This window comes from Kwoniella botswanensis, chromosome 1, assembly GCF_036426115.1.
Source record: "Kwoniella botswanensis chromosome 1, complete sequence".
NCBI classification, from domain to species: Eukaryota; Fungi; Basidiomycota; class Tremellomycetes; order Tremellales; family Cryptococcaceae; genus Kwoniella; species Kwoniella botswanensis.
In genome coordinates this window covers 9,710,829-9,723,953 of record NC_088599.1, presented here as the reverse complement: position 1 = coordinate 9,723,953, position 13,125 = coordinate 9,710,829, and the positions used below count along the sequence as shown (strand labels likewise).

Below are 13,125 nucleotides of genomic sequence, written 5' to 3'. Positions count from 1 at the left end.
ATAAAAATCAAAATATAGATGGGTTTCTTCTTTTGACATGTATCAACAATATCCAAATAATCAATTGTACAATTGCAATATATCATATTTTCATACATTGGCATTTATTGATGTACTGTACTGATTTATCCGACTGTAACATCATGTTGATCGATAAGTTTGTTTATCCATTGAACAGGAGCATTGAAAGATGGAGAGCAATTGTATTTGTATTTTCAATCTGAGCGAAACTTATCGGTCCGTTTTTCGTACAGTACAATTAATTACATTGGATAGGAATGATCACGAAAATGAGGATGAGGATGAAGTTCGGGCGAAGTGGAAGATGAGGAGAAGGAATTTTTTCCTTGCTTTTGAGGGATTTTTGGGGTGAATTGTCCGATCAAATGCAAGTGCAAATCAGACCAAGTGAAGACGTTTCTGACTCTGATGATGTAGTGAGGAAGTGTACTTCTGTAGACATACTGGTAATAAGAACAAGATAGTGAAATAAATGATTGGGCTCAACATGTAACAGAATCGAGGGATGAATCTTAGTACGTTATGATTCAAGTAGACCTGAGAGCTTTGATGTTCGATATTGAAATTCCCATTTCTCAATCTTCCACATTAGATGTCGAGTCTAAAAACATACATGCATGATATATTTGTTGATTTTTCCATTACTTCACTTTCACCTGGATTATCTGATTTTGATCGAAAGGGGAGGGAAACCTTTCATTATCCTCTCTACATAGATCGATCCCAGGTGATTTTTGATATGTGAGGGAATATAGTTTGTTATATGGGGGAGGAAGAAAAGAGATGAAAAAAAGACGGATTTTTATCCTTGGGTAGGTTGAATGAGCGTTATATTATCTCCTTTCAAGAGGATTCGACCTGCAGACAGATGAAACTGTGTTAATGATATGTTCCCTGTAGGACCTACTTGGAAGGGAAGGGCTTCGGAGTATTTTTGACTAAACAGTAACAGCTGTCTCGTATTTGTATGTGTACTTGAAGATGAAAAGATCCACAGCATGTAGATGAAAGGTTGGAGAAGGACTAGAGATGAAAGACTCACCCAAATCCCTACGTGGTTTTGGTTCTTGACCTGGTTTGGTCGCGCAATCGTATACTTCCTCGGCATCATCGAGAACCTAGATACCAATACCATAAGTGTCAATTAGCTCCATCTTTTTTCCTACTCTTCATTTTCCGTATATGGATTTTTAAGTGGAGACGGTTGATAGGATTTGAAACATACGAGATTCATGAATTCGTCGAAACCCTACATTCATTAATCCATCAGCATTGAGTTGATATGATATGAGAGACCATGATCAGGAAATGATGGCTACGCGTGTAATGGAACTCTGCCCAGTACAAGAAAAGAAGAAACACTCACAATGATATAAGCCTCAATCCTAAAACTGTTGTTATCGAATAACCAAATAGTCGTTCGTGTGTGCTATTCAAAATGCATGATGAGCTTCCGAAACTGAGACTTTCGAAATGAATCGTCGCTGAGCTCACCTTTTGTAAATGATTGAAGATGATGTTGATGGGCTATACAATTTTGCAATTAGCTTATTGACTCACTCTCTCGCCAAAGCAAGTCGAGGATTGAGAAGGAAGCCGATGGACATACCTGAACCATCACCTTTCTACCTGACATTGTGACTGATTCTTCGTTTCCTGATTGATGAATGCCCACTAAGCTGAGACTGAAGTCGATGGATGTATGCTGCGGGAGCTGATGTAAAGTCTGGAAAGCAGGCAGAAGGAATATACTGCTGTTGATAATGTTGGTTTTGATGTTATCGAGAATCACGACGAGCAGAAGAAAGAAACGTAGAGTATTGACTGTCGACGGAATCAAATGGGAGGATGGGATAAATTACCGCAAATACCGCCACATCAGATATACAATTTAACCCATTCACAGTTACACGTGTATTGCACGTGGTTCTCAATCATCTTTGGATCCCAGTTCAGATCTAACCGGGGAGGACTCGGACTCGGATTTGGACCAAAAAGTTGCAAGTTGAACTAGATATCCATCCTCATTTCATGGCTCCTCATCACCCTCAACACCATGTCATCCTCCAACCCCTCCTCCAGGACATACAGGATCAATGTCCCTTGTACCTCGGCAAACATAGGACCAGGGTTCGATGTGTGCGGTATCGCCTTATCCAAGTCACTCTCTCTAAAAGTCACTATCCCTTCTAACCCTTCCGACCAGCCCTCATTACCAATCATCAAATATACAGGCTTAGACTCGGAGAACGTCCCTTTATCACCATACAAAAACCTTCTCACTCGAGTAGCACTCTACGTCCTTCGTTCACACGGTATCAACACTTTCCCTGATGCAGTTACTATCGAGGCCCATAATGAAATTCCATTCGGACGAGGGTTAGGTTCGTCAGGAGCGGCAGTCATCGCTGGTGTATTATTAGGAGACTTATTAGGAAATTTGAATTTGTCCAGAGGGAGATTATTGGATTTCGCATTGATGGTTGAAAGACATCCTGATAATGTCACTGCCGCTTTGATGGGTGGATTCGTAGGAAGTTACTTAAGAGAATTATCGCCCGAAGATATGTCCGCTGCGTCAATCCCACTTGCTGAAGTTTTACCTGAGTACCCACCTGATGCTGGACCTGATTGGGGAAAGAATCCACCATTACCTCCTAATGGGATAGGACATTATGTTAGATTCGGTTGGGCAAAGGAGATTAAAGCGATTGCTGTTAGTCCGAGATTCGAGTTGGCGACTGCTAAAGCGAGGGGAGTATTGCCTGATAGTTATACAAGGAAGGATTTGGTGAGTTGGATAATGATCATTTCATTCTCACATGTTCCAGAAACGATTTCATTGTCTTGGTGAAGATGATATATTCAAGTGTATCACATGTCAATGAGGTTATGGCTAATCCCTGTTGATACAGATATTCAACCTTCAACGACTCGCTGTACTCACTACGGCTCTCGCCAGATCACCTCCAGACCCTGATCTCATATACGATGCGATGGGTGATAGAGTCCATCAACCCTACCGAATGACCCTTGTGAGTAGAAAGTCCTTTTTGGTTAGGATGCGATTGGCTAATAAGTTATGTTTGCGTGACAGATCCCCGGACTCCCTAAGATCCTTACTGAACTTACGCCAACCTCACACCCTGGATTACTAGGTATCTGTCTCTCCGGAGCGGGTCCGACCATCCTCGCGCTTGCGACGCACAATTTTGATTCGATAGCTGCTGAGATCGAGAGGATATTCAAGAGCGAGGGAGTCGAGGTGGATTGGAGTTTGTTGGACGTCGATGAGAGGGGAAGTACGGTCGAGGAGATGTAAGATGGGTTGTGGATATAGGATATGTATACACCAATAATGATACCGTGGTCATAGAGTAGAAGATATATATACAGCATCTAGCACATTGGAAGATATTGGTCGATATCATATGCATTTTCCATCGAGAATCTCATGAACATCTCTTAGCACATTGATATCATCGCACTGATCACCATGATCGCCCAGACGACGATAACCCAACAGATACAGATACACAATGCACAGACAAACAAATTAACAACTTTTTCCATTCATCTATATCCATACCTGTATCTCACCATCCTATCTCTAAATTATCAAGGACGATGGAACGAGATAACCCCAAAACAGATATCATTCTCTCCATGGCCCATACGTGAGTCGGTCTCTGCTCACAGACACTTGCCCATCATACAAATCATACCTATCTCAACTGATATATCTGATGGAATGTATAGTCCAACAGAAGATTATATGCAACAAATCGCCCAACGTCTCAAATCCCACGAATTCCGGAAGAAGTTATACCCAGAGACGGTCAAGAGAATATGGTTTTACGAGACCGCCCCTAAATCAGCTATAACCTATATCTGTCATGTCGATCCTGCACACTCCCGTGATCGTGATGGACCTCTGAGACTTGATGGTATAGGGAATAAAGAGTATAATGAATATCATCAAGATTGGGAAGGATACGATTACGCATATAGGGTCAGAAGCTGTTTTAGGATCAAGGAACCGATTAGTCTGGAAGAGATGAGAATGAAATATGGGATCGGAGGGGCACCGAGAGGGATGGTCTATGTTCCGGGAAAAATGATGGAGGATGTCAAGGTGGATGAGCAGGAATGTATTTGGAAGGAAGGGTGAGGAGTGTGGGTTATAAAAAGTGAGTGAAGATGATCTGTATGATCTAGGTTGGAATAGGTTGTAAAAAGGCTGTTCTAAATGATTTAGATGGAATACTTCCATTGTTGATTACTCGCTCGACCTTGAATTGGTCAAGCAGATACATGCTGATGCATTATCTTGATAGGGATATGTATCATACGGAGACCAGAAGATTTGGTTGAAAACTATAACAAGATCCTATCAAACTATTTTATCAACTATAGTAAGGAGGCGGAGAAGAACAATAGAATCAATACTGCTTCCTCATACAACAACCCACCCCTCTCAAGGTCCACATGAACAATTGGGTACCTGGGTACCTTCTTCGGAGAGGCGTACTACGTTCCTCATACTGCATTCCTTCAAGATTGCTCTGGGCAGGCTGAAGCAGAATGATGAAATGGTAGGGTAGCGTACTGCGACATTTTACGGGATTGATCACCAAAACAGCGGGAAGCTAAAGTGTGGAGATGTCGTCAAAGAAAACCCTGAATCTTTAATCCTTCCTACTCACACTCTCACTCTCGCTCTCTTTCGTATCACAATGACTTTTGTTTCTTTACAACAACGACGCTTGAACGGGCGGTACCTAGGGTCATCCATTCCAGCGAGCCGAACAATCATTCCTGTAGCCCTCAGCTGATGGGCGGAACCACGTAAAGTAACGAACCGATGATCGTCGTATACTACAGTCCTATAGTACTAACTCAATCTATCCCGGCTGGCTTCAATTCTTAGGTTGTCTCGGAAGGAAAAGAAGAAAAGATTGGGTCATTGATCATGACGACTGATGAGAAGATAAGCATCAACGAAGATTGCAATACCACTAATGACACTCATAACAAATATATCATGAGAAAAGACTTTTAGCTGACTTTAACTGGTTGTACTGATATATCAATATTTTTCATGCACATCCATTGACATTGACTATTCTTATCGATAACTGCAGTCACCTTGAAACCTCTATTAGTCTTGTCCACTTGAAGTGATCCATCAAACTTAGACCAGTATGTCCACCCGACATCTATCCAAATCAACCATATTCTTCCTAATCATCTTCACCTTCCTATCCATCCTCACATTCCTCAACTTATCTCCCAACGGTCAAAACCTCCTTCAGTGGGTAAATTCACTTGAAATACTCCAACCGTCCCAGCAATTATTTCCCTATGACATCGATCAGGATATTACCACTTATCAAGAATATAACGATAGGGAGGTCGAGAAATTACAGAGATGTTTGGAGGATCCAGGAGAATGTAGGAGGAATCAGGATAAGGTGGTTTTGGCTTTTGCACATGCCTGGCCGGGTGCTGTGGTGCGTGTAACTGTTCTCACGATTTTGACTCAATGGTGCTGATTCGATTTGGCTTGGATGTAGATCGATGGATGGCGAGGAGGCGAAGGTGTATGGTATGTCGCTTTCCTTATGGTTGGGAGTATGCAATTTGGTCAGCTGATATTGAGAGATAGGGCGATTTCAATGTTCAGAGCAATGAGGGAATTGGGATATACTGTATTACTAGGGATGAATGATTGGGGTGAGTATTGCAAACATGAACGTATTCAGCTAAAATTGTTGATCGGGTAATTGATGTGAACTGATGTGCTGGCTAGACGAAACACTTCGATACTATCGAATGTTCCCTGATCAAGTGAAAGTGATCATCAAATCAGCTTGGATAGACGACTGTATCAAGGATCCGAAATGCATTAGATCGGAGGTGAATCCTACGGGTATACCGAGGTGGAAGAGTGAGTAGTCGATCACCCTGGAGTACTGTAAAATTAGGTGGTAGTAGACTAATATTGATGGTATCTGTTCTTATTTGAAGTGTGAGCCACCATCCATTACTGACTTGATGAGGAAGAAGTAACAACAGTATATGCTGATGTGTAACTCACGATGATAGGTTCTCGATGCATTTCTTTCCTGATACACATACGAGGTTCGGACTAGATTATAAATGGATTATCCATGCCGATAGACATTTTTATGGCGAAGAGGAGACAGAGAAACAACAATATATCGGGTGAGCATATACCCCCCTGTATACTCAAATCTCATCAAACACACCCAGAGAAAAGCTTGATGACACAAATGCTGATATTTCTGTTCTTTAATGTGTATTAGGTACTCACTCGAGGATGAATGTATGAAACATCCTTTCGTACCGCACGATCAACGTCCCATGGCAGCTTGGACCTTGGCCAAACAAGCTAGTTGTGAGTACAGTACTTTGACTCCTGAAATAGACAATCAAAAAGACAATCATATAGCAAAGAAGATGTTGAGCTTGATTTTGTTTTCTTGATCGTGTATATGTAGTATTCCACCTTGGTGCAAAAGAGACAGTATTCAACAAATCATATTTCGAATTGGCGAGCCAAGAAGCCCAACTCGATGGATTGAGCTTCAGAGGTGCTTATCAGGTCAACGGAGAGTATATGAAGGTGAGTAGAGATAGAATATCACTTGGGCTAGAGTAAAAGGACTGACTCAAACCTTATCTTTCTCTTGCAAATAGGGCTGGATCCACGATACACCCGTCCAAGCTCTCAACGGAGTCGTGAATCTAGGTAAAACTGGACCCGATCAATTCCTCGACGAATTGGCCAGTTCGAGGATATTGATCGGTGTGGGTAATCCACCTTTATCACCTTCACCTTATGTCGCTTTATGTATGGTGAGTCAAGTTTCTGCAGGTATTCGTTACGTACTGAACCGTCTGTTTCTTCGTGAAATGACTGGAGTTGATTGAATCTCTCTTTTTTTCATTAGGGAACACCGTTCTTGAACCCCATCAAATCGTGGGATCCAGAAAATCCAAATGATCGATCTAAATGGGTTTCACAACATAATTATCTCAAATGGCTTGATCCACCGTAAGTAGACTTATGCTCCCCTTCTCCGACCTGTACTATAGTATATGATGAAAAGAGACGAGATTACGATGGGACTCTAGTTGATGTTTGTTGATTGTACAACGCAGATACGTATACAACGTTCAAGCCCACGCATATGACCAATTCGTCTCTGCCATTTCCCAAGCTATCCAAAATCCCCCTCCGAGGTATGTCGATCCTCCCATGACGATCAAAAATGTCCGAAGGCGGGTGGAAAGGTTGGTGGAAAGTGACTGGAAGGAATTGGCGAGGGAGTACATGGAAGAGAAGATCAAGGAAGGCGAGAAATATGTGAGTAGGCCTATAATGGCATACCAACCGAAAATAAATGATGCTGATGTTGTTGATCGATATATAGACGTGGACTCTGTAGACTCTTAAAGCAAGATTCGAGTCCGTAAGTTTGTAATTGTGTATTGTCGTGGATACCGAGCTATCTCTCAAGGACAATATCAATGTATTCTGGTTGTATCTTTGGCCTGGTTTGAAATCCTTATAGACAGACTCTTTGATCTCTTCAGAAAGTACTCATGGTGTCTACTCTGTTACGACAACCTTTGAGTTCAACCTTCTCAAATGTATACATACAGTCATTAAATATGCATAATCAAAACTCAATAAGCGATAATATATACCCTCATTTCTTCTCATTCCATCTAACTGCTAGGCGCACCACCCTCACCCGAGCCACCTTGCTGTCCTGCCCCAGCTCCACCCTCACCAGCTCCTGCACCTGCACCTCCCTGTCCACCCGCGCTACTCCTCCTGCCTCCTCTAGCAGCCGCAGCACCCCTGGCAGCTCCTCTAGCAGGTCCAGCACCTCTAGGTCTCTTCAATACTCTTCCCCTCTCTCCTCCTGCTCCAGCAGCTGCTGCACCCTGTATACGAGCTATTATATCTCCTCCTGCGCCCTGTGACGAACCATCTCCTTCACCGGCTACTTCGCCTTCTTCCAATGGTCTCTTCACTCCGCCGGTAGGGGAGGTAGGGTTCGCCGAAGGGGTTATCGTAGAAGGAGTGGAAGTGGATGGAGCACTAGCTTGATTAAGAGTTGCATTGACAGCTAGACAACGAAAGAAATTTCAGCACAATGCATAATGGATCGCATCTCGCCAAAGCACTCACTGCTCAGCACTGAATTAGCTCTTGTGGCCGCACCGCCTCTAGCGGCTCCCCTGACAGCTCCCCTAGCTCTGCCTCTAGCTACACCCCGTACAGCACCTACACCTGCTCCTTCGGCGGTAGTCGCGGGAGCATGAGTTGTGCTATTCGTAGGCGTAGGAACAGCCGGTTGAGCTTGTTGGGTTGGTGCTGGAGCAGCAGGATTGGAAGGTCTGAAAGCACCAGCATTTGCCGATAGAGCACTAGCCGTCGAAGGTGTAGGCGAGGCCGCTGGGACACCAAAAGCGCTAGTATTGGAGGAAACAGCAGTAGTCGATGGACTTGCGGAAGCACCACCACCAGTAGCAGCTTCCAATTTCTTCTCAACTTCCGCCTTTTGTCTCTCCAAAGTTTTCCTACTGATCTCGGCGGTTTTCACTTGTCTTTCTAATGCTCTGACTTTCGTAGTCAACTCTTCTACTTGACCTTTCAATGTGTTCGCTTCATTCTGGACAGCTTCGGATTGCGATTTAACAGCTTCGGATACTCGGTTTTCGAAGGTTGCGTTGAGTTCGGCTTCTTTAGCTGATAAGTCAACTTGAGGAGCGTTTCCATCGCCAGATTGGGCTCTAGCAGCTTCAAGTGCTTTGGAATGTTGGGCGTTGAGTTCTGCCTCTCTAGCTGATATCGCAGCTTTGACAGCTTCGTCGATCTTAGCTTGCTCCGTTACACCTTCACCACCTGCGCTAGCAGTGGTGGAAGCACCAGCAGATTCGAGTTCTGATATCTTCTTTTCCAGTTCGGCGACTCTGGCTTGTAAGGTCTCAACTGTACTTTGAGCGGTCTGTCTTTCAGCGGTAAGTTGGTCTAATCGGCCTTTCATCGATGCGTTGACTCGATTGACTCGTGTGACATTGTCAGCGTATCGCTGTTCATTTAGTCAGCTCTGTTAATTTACTGATTCGTGCAATGGAGCTTACTTGATCACCCTCATCTTTCTCTTTCTGCAATTGCTCGATCTTCGCGTTCAGTTCCATCCTCTCAGCATCCGTCAAAGATCCACCTTCAGCCTTGACGGCTGTTGTAGCACCGCCTGCAGAAGCAGCTGCTTGAGCTTTAGCTTCTTCAAGTTCCTTCTGCGTTTGATCCAATTTGGTCTGTAAAGCCGCAAGCTATTTGGTTCATCAGCCGTGCTCGCCCAAACTTTGGAACCATTCAGCCAAACACTCACCTCAGCTGACTTATCACCTCCTGCTGGAGCAGCACCACCACCACTTTGAGCCTTAGTCAATTCTGCCTGTAGCCTTTGTACGGTATTCTCCTTCAATCCATTCACTCTTTCACTTTCTACCAGTTTCTTCTCCACTTCACTTAACTTAGCTTTATGTTCCTCGATCTCCTTGTTCAAACCTTCAATCTTTTCATTGACTTCTTTGATCTCTTTATCTTTAGCTTCGATAGCTTCTGTATGCGCTTGAGCAGTGGTATTTTGAGTTTCTGTAAGAGTGTCTGCACGCCTCTTCCAGTTGATTCCTATTCTGTATCTATTCTCCGATTCAGTCTTGAGACGATCAATTTCAGCTTGGAGGGTCTTGATCTCTTCTGATCGAGTATTGCCAAGTGCCTCGGCGGCTTCCTTCTCCGCTCGAACGTTTGATGTAGCAGCTGCCAATCGAGAGTCGAAGTCTGCAATCTTCGCTTCGGCTGCTCGGGTCTCAGCACGGGCTTGTTCAATCTGTCCGCGAAGAGCAGTGCTACAAAGATCGTCAGCTATATCGAAAGATGTGAAATTATCACTAGCTAGCTCACGCTTCACGCTGCAGATCCTCGATCCTCTTCTCCAATTGGGTTCTCTCATCCGCCCTACTCTTCTCAGCTTCGGTAGCGACGTTCTTGAGGTTATCGATGAGCTGTTGTAATTTGACTCGTTCGGATTGTACTTGGGCGAAGTCGGATTGCAATCTACTTTCCGTACTCTGAAGGACAGAAGTCAGCTGACTGGATTGAGATAGAATTATGGGATCTTGAGCTCACCTTCCACTGTTCCTTCTCAGCTCTAAGCATTGCTGTCTCATTTCGTAGCCTGTCAGCCTCAGCTTGACGAGTAGCGACTTGTTCGAGGGCCTAAATTTTTTCACGTCAGCTACTTTGCCTAGACATCCGTGTCCTGAGTGTTTTCAAGCTCACATTACGTTGCTCGTTATGAGCTTGAGAGATAGCATTCTGAAGCTGTCTATACTGGGTTTCAAGATTGGTGTATTCTTGTTTTTGCAGGGCGTTAGCTTCATTGAGCATTCGCGATTGTTCTAAACCAAGAAGGTGTCAGCTGTCTCCCATTTACATTGGGAATCTGTTTCAGCTTACCTTCGAGTAAACCGACTTTAGCTTCAGCCTTTGCCCTCTCCACCTCAGCCACACCAATCTGTTCAGTCTTGGCTCTGATCTCCTCTTTGGCTTCTTTGACCTCCACTTCAGCTTTGTTCTTGACGATACCCAATTCAGCTTGTAAGTTGTTGATAGCTTGTTGATGAGGTGCGTCGAGAGATCCATCTTCGAGAGGTCCATCGGATGAAGAAGTCTGAGACCATCGGAGACCTTCACCTTTAGCCAGTAATTTACTAAAGAGATCTCTTTCTCTCGTGGCTTCGTTGACTCGCTTCTGAGTTTCTAACAGCTGTTTATGTAATTTCTCAATCGTGTCAGCAGCTTGATCTAACGTCGCTCCAGTATCCAAGTCTTCTTGTGCAGCTGAAGCCCTGTTGATCTCCCTTTGGTCGAGTTTGGCCATAAGACTTCGGGTGAGTTTGAGTAACTTCTGATTCTGTCCTTGTAACGATCTGATTGATCGGAATTCTAACAGATGATCGGTAATGATATCCCCTTCTACGGTTGCCCCGCCGTTCATCTCTACGCCAGCCAGTGATGGATCGTCTCGTATAGCGATTTGACGCACGAGACCTTGAACTTGACGAGAAAGATCATCAACAGTAGTCTGGAGAGAGGCGACTTCTTCTTGATGATGTGCAGCAGCAGCGTTGAGGGATTTCACTTGAGTGTCGTAGGTGTCTCGTGAAGCAATCACGGCAGCAAGTTCTGCAGCAAGAGCATTCGCTCTCTCAATCGCCCGGCCATGTTCCGCAGCTTGTTCGTCGAGAAGAGGTTTCTGCGATTACGTTCATTAGCTGCGAGTCGAGAGCACATCGTTGCGAAGCAACTCACCTTTTCAGCTATGTCTTGACCGATCTCGTCTAACAATCCCGTCAATCTCGCAACTTCATTCTCTGCCGCTCTCAACTTTCCTTCCTGGATAGTATAGTCCGTGTAGAATTGAGTATACGTCTTTCCACTAGCCTTCATACCACCAGCCAGAGCAGCAGCGGGACTCAGGTCCGTTCCTTCTCCACCAGCAAGTGCTAATCTCTCCACAACAATCTTGAGATCATCTGCCCTCTTTTCAGCTTCCTTCCTTATTCTTTCCTCTTTCTTCCACTTCTCTTCCCATGTCTTTTCTTTCTCTCCGTACGATTCTGCCATTCTTTCCAATTCTGCTTCTCTCTCCGCAACAGTCGCTCGAGCTTCTTCACCTCTCTTTTCCAATATTCGATTTTCTTCCATCAATTGATGGAACTCCATCGAGACAGATGCCTTCTTGGCGGCAGCTGCCGATGTGAGAGTAGCGATATTGGCATGCGCCTCGGAAAGACGTTGAGATTGATCATTGTATGTTCGCTGAAGGGATCGATAAGAGTTTTCGACGGTGTTGAGACGTGTTAGGAGGGTTTCGTGTTCTGTACGCGTTTTCGATTGTTCCGCTTGCTATACATGATTGATTTTTCAGCATACGTTAAGCAGTATTGTAAATACAAGAGCAAAGGAGAATGACCGACCTTCTCTGCTCTGTAACGACCAAATCTCTCTTCGACATCCGCAACAGCCTTGCTCAGGTTTAAGATCTCGGCTCGAGCACTTTCCAAGGCTTGAGAACTTCTTTTCTCGTTGAACTGTTCGATCATGATCAGCTTCGGCCTTACCCACGAGACTTGGTAAGCTAACTCACCTTGGCTGTCTCTGTTGTCATCCGCAGCTCAGAGACTTCCACATCTAGATGAGCAATCTTCTGAGAAGCATCGGTCTTTTGTGCTCGAAGGGCATACAATTCCTCTGTGAAAGCGCAATTGCGATGTCAGCTGAGTTCGAACGTTCGAGATAGCTACAGCTTACGATTGTTCTTATTTGACCGTTGTTGTAACCTTTCCGTCTCCTCAATAAGCTCTTTCTTCTCTCGCTCAATTGCCTAAGTGATACAAGTGAGCTTCTGCCTCTAGCTTCCAAGCATGTCAAGCTTACCTCTATTCTAGTTTGCAAGACTGATAATTCAGAAGTAGACTGATGATGAGATGATTGCAAAGCAGAGAGCTGCGTTCGAAGTTGATTCGTTGTTGATACTATAATTTCCATCAAATCAGTTCCCCATTGACGCCCAACGGTTCAAGAAGAAACTCACCAGCGCCCTCTTTGTCATTCTCCAGAGCCTTTTTCTCGTCTTTGACTTTCTCCACTTCTTCCTCCAACTGCCTCACTTTCCTTTGGGCATCTGCCAGAGCCTGCTCCTGCTCTACTTGACGCCTTATGTCCTCTGACATGTTATCGGTAGGTTGAGGAACGGGAGGGGGAACTAATTCGGATGTTTGATCCGACGTGGGAGGTCGATCGGATGCCATTGTGTCCGTGCAAGGGCAATCTCACAGACCTGGAGAATTCGGTATGTCCAACAGGCTTTGGGAGACTCCGAGGGGATGACGGACTTGGGAGAAGAAATGAGGAAGAGGAGGGTGAGGGGTTGAGGTTTATTTAGACGCGAACTATCAAAGTGGAAGTGGATCAGAGACTTGAAAGAGTGA

At 44.5% G+C, this 13,125-nt stretch overlaps 5 protein-coding genes across 5 annotated transcripts; 3 read left to right on the top strand and 2 right to left on the bottom strand.

The window, feature by feature from the left end:
- Nucleotides 1-823: 823 nt before the first annotated feature.
- L199_003676 (uncharacterized protein) lies at nt 824-1,657 on the bottom strand (the record flags this gene model as incomplete). Its single annotated transcript, XM_064889406.1, has 6 exons — nt 824-879; nt 1,064-1,139; nt 1,247-1,270; nt 1,388-1,450; nt 1,516-1,548; nt 1,631-1,657. The coding sequence occupies 6 exons, from the start codon at nt 1,655-1,657 to the stop codon at nt 824-826; spliced, it is 279 nt and encodes a 92-aa protein (XP_064745478.1).
- A 420-nt stretch (nt 1,658-2,077) lies between these two features.
- Nucleotides 2,078-3,343, top strand: L199_003675 (homoserine kinase; the record flags this gene model as incomplete). Its single annotated transcript, XM_064889405.1, has 3 exons — nt 2,078-2,812; nt 2,937-3,056; nt 3,119-3,343. The coding sequence occupies 3 exons, from the start codon at nt 2,078-2,080 to the stop codon at nt 3,341-3,343; spliced, it is 1,080 nt and encodes a 359-aa protein (XP_064745477.1).
- Nucleotides 3,344-3,648: 305 nt separating this feature from the next.
- On the top strand, nt 3,649-4,192 carry L199_003674 (uncharacterized protein; the record flags this gene model as incomplete). The annotated part of the gene is made up of 2 exons (XM_064889404.1): nt 3,649-3,698; nt 3,781-4,192. The coding sequence occupies 2 exons, from the start codon at nt 3,649-3,651 to the stop codon at nt 4,190-4,192; spliced, it is 462 nt and encodes a 153-aa protein (XP_064745476.1).
- A 1,033-nt stretch (nt 4,193-5,225) lies between these two features.
- L199_003673 (uncharacterized protein) lies at nt 5,226-7,496 on the top strand (the record flags this gene model as incomplete). Its single annotated transcript, XM_064889403.1, has 11 exons — nt 5,226-5,534; nt 5,598-5,629; nt 5,690-5,757; nt 5,834-5,975; nt 6,130-6,249; nt 6,351-6,442; nt 6,546-6,670; nt 6,745-6,903; nt 6,999-7,102; nt 7,210-7,414; nt 7,482-7,496. 11 exons carry the CDS (start codon nt 5,226-5,228, stop codon nt 7,494-7,496), a joined length of 1,371 nt encoding a protein of 456 aa, XP_064745475.1.
- Nucleotides 7,497-7,779: 283 nt separating this feature from the next.
- L199_003672 (uncharacterized protein) lies at nt 7,780-12,945 on the bottom strand (the record flags this gene model as incomplete). Its single annotated transcript, XM_064889402.1, has 14 exons — nt 7,780-8,186; nt 8,249-9,152; nt 9,205-9,396; nt 9,456-9,978; nt 10,034-10,200; nt 10,259-10,348; nt 10,412-10,530; nt 10,589-11,387; nt 11,444-12,040; nt 12,112-12,225; nt 12,282-12,385; nt 12,446-12,518; nt 12,572-12,669; nt 12,729-12,945. The coding sequence occupies 14 exons, from the start codon at nt 12,943-12,945 to the stop codon at nt 7,780-7,782; spliced, it is 4,404 nt and encodes a 1,467-aa protein (XP_064745474.1).
- Nucleotides 12,946-13,125: the final 180 nt, after the last annotated feature.